At 34.2% G+C, this 10,959-nt stretch overlaps 1 protein-coding gene across 1 annotated transcript; it reads left to right on the forward strand.

Annotated features, from left to right (window-relative positions):
* On the forward strand, positions 1,905-9,194 carry LOC109822054. Its single transcript, XM_020388216.1, has 5 exons — positions 1,905-2,149; positions 3,134-3,303; positions 8,003-8,066; positions 8,580-8,649; positions 8,733-9,194. The coding sequence occupies exons 1-5, from the start codon at positions 1,975-1,977 to the stop codon at positions 8,851-8,853; spliced, it is 600 nt and encodes a 199-aa protein (XP_020243805.1). The 5' UTR covers positions 1,905-1,974; the 3' UTR covers positions 8,854-9,194.

Raw genomic sequence — 10,959 nt, forward strand, 5'->3', positions numbered from 1 at the left:
AAATTTTTACATGTATAAACTATACTGCCTAGGAATAAAAACCTTTTAACCACTATATAGATTGTTTGAAAATTTTTACATGTATAAACTATACTGCCTAGGAATAGTGATGTGCACACTTAACTATAGCCTAATACATCTTAAGAACGACTTACTCTTCAATATCACCATTAATTGATGTATCTATGCAATACACTAAAAACACAATAAAAATTTAGAAAACTATAAAAGAAATACCCTTAAAAATTTTTTAAATTGTAAAAACAAACACCCTAAACTTTTATAATTAACAAATACATAAAACTATTAAAAATTACATTAAAATCAAGGAACTACAAAAAAATCATTGAAAAATTTCAAACTTTGGAGGGGTAATTTGCAATATACTAAACTTTAAGTTTGTTTTTTTGAAAATTTTAAAACTAATAGATTTTTAATTAATTATGTTCTTTTTAAAAAAGTTATGAGTAATATTGACCATGAAAAGTTTTTCCTAAACTTATACTTTTAAAGAGAGTATGATATTTTTTTATAAATTTTTTATTTTCTAGGTGCTGCTAGTAATTTTGTATATTCATTTTAGTGTCTATAGGTTAGAAATTTTTATGGTGTTTTGTAAATTATGAATATTAGGGGTTTTTTCTAACTTTTTTTTAACTTATAGGCATTTTCTATAGATTGTGAATTGTTTATAGGCTATTTATAATTCCTATATTTTCAATTTACCAATGAGTTTGAAATTCTCAGGGTGTTCTTTTTTGTAAAATTTGAATTTTAAGTGCTTGTTTGTAATTTTTGAAACTTTAAGGGTGTTTTTTATAACTTATAAATTATGCAGGGGATATTTGTAACTCCTATATTTCCAATGTATTGTTAGGTTAGAAATTATCAGATTTTTATAAATTTTACAATCTTGAGGGTTTTATCTTACAATTTGTAAAAAGTTTAGAGTTTTATTAAAAATTCCATAAATTTTCGGGGGTTGTTTGTATTATTTGTAGGTTTTTAGAGTGTTTATTGGTTTAAATTTTCAAGGTGTTTTTTTATAAATTTTAAATTTTATGAGTGCTTTTGCATTTTTCCAGAACTTACAAGATAATTTCTCGTCAAAAACTTTCAGTTTTTAGCTAGCATATATTTTTTAGATTTCTCACTGAGTTGAAATAAGTAAAATTTATAATTTTTAATATGTTTTAATAAAATTTTGAGTTTATAGGGGTGTTTTTGCAATTTAAAAACTTATATGGTATTTTTTATAAGGTCCAAAAACTTTTAGGTGCTGACTAGCATATATTTTTTAGATTTCTCTGTAAATTAAAATAATTAAAAAGGTTTGAATTATATTAAACATATCACATTTATCTAATAACATGTTAAATCTCATTATGGATAAAATAAACCATTTAATTATAAGTTCAAAGAAGTTAGGAAATTAGAATAGATTAGGATAACAATATAATATTTAAAAGAAATTAAGAATAATATTGACTATGAAAAGATTTTCCCAACTCATATTTTTAAAAATAGTATGATATAATATGATACTAAGATTTAGAAGATATTTTTTCAAAGAGCTTTGCTATAGGGACCCAAAATATGGGACCAATAGGAGGAACAAGTGAGGTGTCTATCTCCTATTGGATAATGAGTTGGTCATCATTAATGATGACCAACTCATTATCTAATAGGAGGTGGACACCTCACTTGTCCCCCCTATTGGTCACATATTTTGGGTCGATGGCTAGGGTCCGAGGCATCTCTCACCACAAACAGCGAAAGGTGGCAGGCTTACCTCGCACCCAGAAAACCGACCCTCTCCTCCTCAGTGGGCCCCGTCTCAGGAGCCTGTGACCGTGAGTCATCAGCGAGTTGCTTGCATTAAAAAGGATTTTCTTTCTTCTTCTACAGAGAAAAAAGAAAGGAACAGAGAGGAGAGGGAAAAAAAAAAGGTAAAAAAAAAAGAGGGAGAGAGAGATGGAGGGATCGCCGGACGGCGGTGGCGATGGCCAGAATCATGCAGCGAAGTCGTCTCCGGCGACGGGAGTGAGCAAGGGGAAGTCTTGCAAAGGCTGCCTTTATTATTCGTCCGTTCTCAAATCCAACGGCCGTAACCCTAGGTGCTTCGGCATCTCCCGTACTCTCCCTCAAGGTTTGCACCACCTTTTTCGATCTTCAAATTATTTGTTTATAATTGTATTTCACGGATTTGGCCGCGAATTGATGCTTTGGGATCTCTGCTATTTTTGGTCCTAGAATAGAATTTGGAATTGGGGTTCTTTCCGGATTGTGTTCTTTAGATTAGTAGACACGTGATTTGGTTTGATATTTTTTTCTTAAATGATGAAGATTGATGATATCCAAGGATTGTTTAGGTTCAATATAGTTGTTTGGAATCTTATTTCATAAAGACGGATGCTATTAGAGCTGATATATTGATCTGTGTAATAATAATACTGGCAAGCAGAGAGTCGATGAAGATACGGAAAACCCTATAAAAGTGCTTGCTGTTGGGGGGCAAGGTTTCAAACAGATCTCACATTATAAGTACCCAATTTGGTATTGGAAAAAAGCAACTATTCTAGAACAATAACAATCACAAAGAAGCTATATGGAGAATGAAATAAAGCAATGAAGAGCGCGCCTATGTAGCAGATGGACAGATACAAGTGGTAGAAAGATGTGGAGATGGAGATGAAACATGTCTAGTTGTTCAAGAAAACCCTATCCACTACGTAAACATCCCTTGTATGGATATTTTCACACTTCCTCTATTTGCTTCTTAATCTTTTCGCCACCTGAAAATGAAGAATCAATCATCCCCACCAGCCTTTTATATAGTCTTACGTCTGCAAAATAGAGAGTATGATTAACTTAGTTATCATAGGTGTAAAAGGATCAGATCTGGTCAACAGTAGGTATTTTTCCACATGAAGTACATTGTTAGCCCCTAAAATATGAGTTAGGCAAAAAGCTTTCAGAAGTAGAACCCGAAATGCAAGGTATTATATCTCAAGTACATGATCTCTCATTTGTAATTTCATTTTCTTCCCAATTTGGTTATGTGCTTTTGATCAACATAGAGATTTTCATTGGTGAGGCATGGCCTGACTATTAACTTGTTTTACACCCCCAGTTCCTCTTCATATAGTGGGTGAATCTGAGATGGAGGCTAATAATGAGGGTCGTAACCTGTCAGACTTCAAGTATGCATGCACAGGTTACTCAGTGTTTTTGGACAATACAAATAATCCTGATGTCAAGGGAGAAAACCGAGCGGAGTTGCCCTTTTGTGCTGGCATTGAGGTTTCACTCATACCACTACCAATTCAGTTCCATTTTTTTATGTGTTAATTTTGATTTTGGTATTTCTCTTTAGATTCTCAGCGAATCAGTGTTTCCTTAAACTTGATTGCTATGAGCATAACTGCTATTTTAAGTAAATAGTAGCCCCCACCCCTCTCCGCCTTTCCCCTTCCTCTTCCCCTTGAGTGCTTGCCTTGCGAGCTTGTAAAAGATTGAGGAGATGAGGTATACGACCATGAAGTTTGAATGGTTTCACTCAACCGAGTGGTAGCATGGCTATGGCAACTTATTGGCATGCGGACCAGTGAATGCATTCTAACCTGTGATTAATTACAATAAGTTTTGTAGAGAATCGTTCTGGGAAAAATTCATGTACGACGTGCATTTGCTGGTTACCTGTAGCCATTATGCTGGCAGCTGGATTTTGTTTTCTGTTCTCAACTTTGGATTGTTGTGTAGACATCGTGTTTCTGATGTTGGATCCTGCCGCTTTTTTTTGTTTTGCCTTCCTTGAGGGTTAAAAGAGTTTATTATGCTGTCATTATATCTTATTGTGAATCAGTGATTGCTATATATTCTACTTGGAAGTTATATCGAGAGGCAGAAACTACGTAAATTATCAAATGGATAAAATAAAGGGAAAAATGCTTCCAGCCCCCAAAAGCTAAGGAAACATGCTTCCCACCCCCCAAGACTTGGTCAATGGGTGTTTTACCCCCAAAAATAAAGATTCTGTTCTCTGAGCCCCAAAACACAAAACCTAAGAGATTAAAATATGTGAAAACCATAATACCCTTCTCTCTCTCTTTCTTTTTTTATTAAAATATGATGAGGATTATTTTATTATTTTTGTTTTCTCTCTCTCTTTATCATAATGTACTAAGATGATAGTTGAAATGATTGATGATGATTATTTTATTATTTTATTATTTTATTATTTTTTATTTTTTATTATTATTATTGTTTGTATTGGGAGATTGTTAAAGTTACGGATGAATTGTTAAGGTTACGAGTTAATTGTTAATGTTACGAGTCAATTGTTAAGGTTATGAATCCTCTCTCTCTCTATCATGATGTTACTTTGATGATATTGAAATGATTGAAGAGGATTATTATTTTATTATTTTTGTTTTTTATTCTTTTCGTATTTTTAGAATATTCGTTGTTAAGGATAATGGTTGGTTATAAAGGTTATGCATTGATTGTTAAGGTTACGGGTTGGTTGTTAAGGTTACGGGTTTGTTGTTAAGGTTATGGGTTTGTTGTGTATGTTACGGATTTGTTGTTAAAGTTACGGGTTTAATTGTTAAGGTTACATGTTTAATTGTCAATGTTACGGGTTTAATTGTTACGGTTACGGTTTAATTGTTAAGGTTACGGGTTTAATTGTTAAGGTTATGAGTTTAATTGTTAAGGTTACGGGTTTAATTATTACAGTTACATGTTTAATTGTTACGGTTACGGGTTTAATTGTTAAGATTACGTGTTTAATTGTTAAGGTTACGAGTTAGTTGTTAAGGTTACGGGTTTAATTGTTAAGGTTACGGGTTAATTGTTAAGGTTATGGATCCCTTCTCTCTCTCGTAACCTTAACAATTAAACCCGTAATCTTAATAATTAAACTGTAACCTTAACAATTAAACCGGTAACCTTAACAATTAAACTCGTAACCTTAACAATTAAACCCATAACCTTAACAATTAAACCGGAACCTTAACAATTAAACCGTAACCTTAACAATTAAACCCGTAACCTTAACAATTAAACACGTAACCTTAACAATTAAACCCGTAACCTTAACAATTAAACCGTAACCATAACAATTAAACCCGTAACCTTAACAATTAAACACGTAACCTTAACAATTAAACCCGTAACCTTAACAACAAATCTGTAACCTACACAACAAACCCATAACCTTAACAACCAACCCGTAACCTTAACAATCAACCCGTAACCTTAACAAACAATGCATAACCTTTACAACCAACCATTATCCTTAACAACAAATATTCTAAAAATATAAAAAGAATAAAAAACAAAAATAATAAAATAATAATCCTCTTTAATTATTTCAATATCATCAAAGTAACATCATGATAGAGAGAGAGAGAGAGAGAGAGAGAGAGAGGATTCATAACCTTAACAATTGACCCGTAACATTAACAATTAACTCGTAACCTTAACAAAACCCGTAACTTTAACAATCTCCCAATACAAATAACGAAAATAATAAAAAACAAAAATAATAAAATAATAATCCTCTTCAATCATTTCAATATCATCAAAGTAACATCATGATAGAGAGAGAGATAGATAGAGAGAGAGAGAGAGAGAGAGGATTCATAATCTTAAGCGGACTCTATTATTCATATATCTAGTTTTTCGAATTCGAACTCGAATACTTGGTATTTGATAAATATTTATGAATATTCACGAATACTTATCGAATATCAAAGTATATTTATTTGGCTAAAGAGTTTAATTTTCAAATAGTATTAAAATTTATAAATAAAAATTACTTCTTTATAATATATGATGTATATATATTTAAATCAAAATTTTAATTAGAAAACAGATTTAAGATTATTTAAGTCTTAAAATCTATATATAAAACTTAAGTAGAAATGGTAAGTGGGTTAAAAATATGACATCATATGTGCAATAATACAAGTAATATGATGTGATCAAATTTTAAACGAATATTTAATAGACAAACGAATCGAATATACATCTGGTTAAATTCTATTCGTTAATAAACTTGAATACTAAAAAATATTTGTTTAGTGATAAATGAACTATCGAATCAAATATGATCGAATAGTTATTCGAACAATTATCAAACCATTTATTAATTATTTGGTTCATTTCCACCCCTAATCATGAGAGAGAGAGAGAGATAGAGAGAGAGAGAGGATTCATAACCTTAACAATTGACCCGTAACATTAACAATTAACTCGTAACCTTAAAAATTAACCCGTAACTTTAACAATCTCTCAATACAAACAACGAAAATAATAAAATAATCATCATCAATCATTTCAACTATCATCTTAGTACATTATGATAAAGAGAGAGAAAACAAAAATAATAAAATAATCCTCATCATATTTTAATAAAAAAAGAAAGAGAGAGAGAAGGGTATTATGGTCTTCACATATTTTAATCTCTTGGGTTTTGTGTTTTGGGGCTCAGAGAACAAAATCTTTATTTTTGGGGGTAAAACACCCATTGACCAAGTCTTGGGGGTGGAAAGATAAATCAAAAAATATTGTAGAAAGAAGATTTTGTGAGTTTATTTTGTAGCTGATAATTGTCTACTTACTATAGTTAGCAGATCTCAAAATAAAGACTTTACTATTGCTGTTGTAGAATTATCTACCAACCTTTCTCGTAAGTTGGCTAGTTGGTGGGTCTCAGTCTCACAACCAGTCTTATCTCTTGGTAGCTCATTTGTAATGAGCTGTCACCTTACATTTTATCCTCACCTAATATCATCTTGGAAAGTGTTACTTCATACTCCATTGGGAATTAATTTCTATACTAGCGCTTTCTGTAACCTTGTCCTAATATCATCTAGGAAAGTGTTACTTCATATTCCATTGGGAATTAATTTCTATACTAGACCATATTTTTTAAAATGTTCATAACCATATCGAGGTCTAGTCCTCGGATTTTAAAATTTGAACATCATTGCTAGTTGCTTGCAATCCCCTTGTCAACTTCAAGTTATTTGGTATGTACCTCATTAGCGACATGGCAAATAAATTGCAGCAGCAGGAAATTAATCTCACTGAGAAAGCAAAGGTTGAATCTTAAACCTAAATGTCGATAAATTGGAATGAATAAGGAAAGGAAATGACTTGTGTCATTCATTGTCAAGAAAACATTTTGCCATCCATTCCCAAGAAACTGCACGTCTGTGTTAAATGAATCACAAATCTCCCAACCTCCCTCCCTCCCTCCCTCTAGATTTCCAAGCTATTCATCTAAGAGTTACCAAATAAATTGCAAACAATAGTACTAGTGATCATTTCATACACACTGTATACCCTATCAAAACACATGATTCTATACTCTTTCGTGATGCATATATCAAGATGAGCAGTGTGGACTACCCTAATGGTGAATGTTGTGGTTTCATATCCGGAATGAGCTTTTAAGGTTTTCCCCCTTTTCTCTTTCCCAGAGAACAGTAAAGCCTTATTATCACATATGTATGTGGTGGATATAATTTAGCACTCATGCTTTCCTCTTGTTGTAAGTTGTAACAAAATTTCTGATTCTTTTAATCGTTCATTTGCTTCTCTGTTGTGATGTACGCCTTAGATGATTATTATTTTGCTTGGCAGAACCATATAGAACATGGGATCCCTTCTGTTGGCCTTAGCCAAATGGACTGGCCTTTTCACACAGTATTATTTCTTTTGTTAATGCTGTGAATGATATGTATGACTTGTGCCTCAAGATTTTTCCTCTAAGTTTGTCCAAGTATGCAATTTTCACCTTAGAAGAATGTAGATTAAAGCTATAAGATCTGTCAAAGGGAAAATCTATCTTGTAATTTAGCATTTTGTTCAATATATACTTGTGGAGGTTTCATTTAGCCAACCTCAGAAATTTGGGATAAGGGTTTTGTTTTGTTTTGTTCTTTTTCTTCTTTCAACCTTGTTTAACAGCTATAGAAATTCGTTGCAGCTACTGGTTGACAGAAGAGCATCAAACTCTACCCGTGTTCCTGCTCACGTTCATAACAAAGAAGGTACTGTGGTAATCTATTGTATATCATTTAGCATGTAAACAATGCTTTCTTCTGTCAAAATGTAATGATCAAAGTCTATTTTACCATCATTTTGTTCTTCTGATTGCTGCAATTCCATCTTTGATGATTTTACTACATCTACCTGGGAAGTATGTGTTCTAGGATATCAAATGTAGTTTTTGAGGCATGCTACTCTATCTATCAAGCGAAAACAGTTTTCTGATTGATACAATTCCATCGATCATTTTAGTCTATCGATGTTCCTCAGTTCCTGTTGCTTTATTATGCAACTTAGATATAGCTTATCATTACTATATTACCAAGGATGTTAGGCTTGTAGAAAATTTGAGCAAAAGATAACGAGAGTATGTATGTGATGGGGTTTTGATTTTCATAGCCGGATGTAGGTCAGCTGTCAATTACCCATCAAAGCATCCGGAGCATAAGCTTTCCTTTGCATCATGTACATTCTTTTGATTGAAATCTCACTGGTTTATGTTTATATTCATGTAGATGGTGTTATTCGTTCTCAACCACAGCCACACAAGCCAGCACACTCCACCATTGATGATTTCTACACGAGGAAAGTGTTCAGTTTTCATTTTGGCCAACCTTGTTCAAAAGCAATGATAGCAGTGGATATTGAAGTCTGTTTTGATTATGCAGGTTTGCAAGGAATGCTGGACTGGTGGCTTCTGGAGTTGCCAAAAACCTAAACAAAGTGGGTACCTGCATCAAAAATACCGTTGATGACATGATGTATCCTTATCGCCGGCCGCCCAAGTAGTAGAAAGGAGCTATTGTTGTCAGTCAGAACGGAACCTGTCAGCTTGGAGACAGAGTGAACTCAGGGATCAGCAAGATAATGTATGAATTCTTTTGTGCTGTATCTGTTGGATTTTGTTACCTGTTTGCAAAATATTTTAGGCTGTATCAGTTAAACTGCCAGATTATGCTTTGGGTCTGATCCCCGTCTATTCTGTTGATAAGGGTCAGGAAAGTGGCAGAAAATAATCAATGCCCTCAAATTAAGTCATTTTGTATTATGATTGTATATCTTGTCGGATATTTATTTAGGCTAATACTGCTGATGCTCCATGTTCAGTGGGCGTGACAGTTGTATGTACAGATCTGAATCTTTGGCGTGTGTTTCCTCTAGTCATTGGGTTCTTAGGTAATGTCAGTCTCATCCTTACAGTATTTTACTACTATAGATGCAGAAGAGAACTATTGGCATTCTTTTACAACATCTTCAAAGTCTTAAGCACGGTTGTGGCGCACCTAGACCCGTGATTTCGAGACCGTTTCAGACTCTGGTATAGAATTCTCATATAATGTTATTCTGATCTCGGTTTGTATTATGGTTACGTAACTAACTTTGAACTTGGAAGTCAGTGTTGGGTATTAATATTGTATTTGAAATTTTCTATTTGTTTATCCCTAATATTTATTTTCTTTGTGAATGATCGTCATGTTGTAGGACCCTTTTTGTATGTTCAGGCCAACCTGATCCAAGCTGAATCATTCATTTCAGAGGGAGGATTGGGGTGAGGGCTGGTTAGTTACTAGCATCCGGGGTGCGGATTAGGCTAGGTTAGGACTTTGTATTTTGAGGTTTTTTTTTTAGCATGATGGTGGATTCATTGCCATCCCTGTGATATTGGTAGGGGAATCTGCGTTGCCGTATTGTTCGTGCTGCTGGCGACCTGTCCTCCCAACCTACCTCCATGAACGGGCTTTGGCTTTTGATATGGGGTAGAAAAAGAGAGAGTTAATCGGCGTTCTCTCTCTTTGTCTGGAGCGGTTGGTGGTCTCAACTTTCATCCAGTGACCAAGCCATAGCCGGATATTTTCTAGTTAATTAAAACTGTTGCATATGTAGATAAATAATTACCTAGTAACTCAAGTCAATTCTCCTCCGGATGTTCTTGGTCCATACGACCGGAGAAAGCCATGATCGTGGCGTGCGCGCGCGCGTTTGGGTCAAAAGAGCAGCGCGGTGGCAAATTGCCGCAAACCGCACGTTTTGGGCTTTCCCGGTCGAAGCCTGGGCAACTCAGCGCCATCAATTAATAAATAAAGCAAAGCGGGGAAAAAAAGAATTCCATCTCTTCCATCTCCAATTCACACGCGTTTTTAAATAGGAATAAATATCATCAGACCGACCAAAAAAAATCTGTTCCTTCCGTCTAAAGGCCTCTTTCCTTATTATCAGACAGTTTCCTCTCTCTTTCTCTTTTTTCTTTCCTTAAAAACAGTAAGAAAATGGCATACCACGTCACATAAAACATAGGCCAACAACCGCTGCATTAATTTTAAATTTACAATAAAAAAGAAAGGGAAGCGTAATTTATAAATGAATGAATAAAGCTTGGAGTCCAAGATTAGGAAACCCCTAAAATGAGGCGAGCTAAATAAATAAATAAGAATCCCCGAAATCCCATATCACGAGGTAGCAGCCCTCGACCAGTCTCTCGTCCCTGCCCCCACTTCCCAAAAGATCATAAATAATAAATAAATAAATAAGTACAGAAATAAAAGGGGGGAAAAGAAAGCTTATAGATATATAGGTAGATAGAAATTTCTCCATCATTTTATTTTTATGTCTTGCCTTTTATCGAGGAATCGAAGCTGAAAAAGGGAAAAAAAAAGTCTTCCAAAATTCCTTTCACGGTTCTTCGTCAATCCGGTTTGCTGCCCATCCTCCATCGAATTTGCGTTTTTTTTATTGTCCGCGACAAACAAATCGCTCGCTCGCTCGATCGATCGGTCAAATGTCTACTGCTGGCATCGTCTGCAAGAGGGGAGGGGCTCTTCTTGGATTGAGATCGCTGCGATCGAGATCGATCCTCTCCTCATCCTCCGCCTTCAACGGCCGCACCATCACCACCCT

Source organism: Asparagus officinalis, chromosome 8 (genome assembly GCF_001876935.1).
Source record: "Asparagus officinalis chromosome 8, Aspof.V1, whole genome shotgun sequence".
NCBI lineage: Eukaryota > Viridiplantae > Streptophyta > Magnoliopsida > Asparagales > Asparagaceae > Asparagus > Asparagus officinalis.

Excerpts from the sequence above, each read along its gene's own strand:
- LOC109822054 (XM_020388216.1), top strand. The coding sequence starts at position 1,975 with ATGGAGGGATCGCCGGACGGCGGTGGCGATGGCCAGAATCATGCAGCG. Across the intron at positions 2,150-3,133 it reads CTCCCGTACTCTCCCTCAAG|TTCCTCTTCATATAGTGGGT; the intron begins GTTTGCACCACC and ends TTACACCCCCAG. Across the intron at positions 3,304-8,002 it reads CCTTTTGTGCTGGCATTGAG|CTACTGGTTGACAGAAGAGC; the intron begins GTTTCACTCATA and ends AATTCGTTGCAG.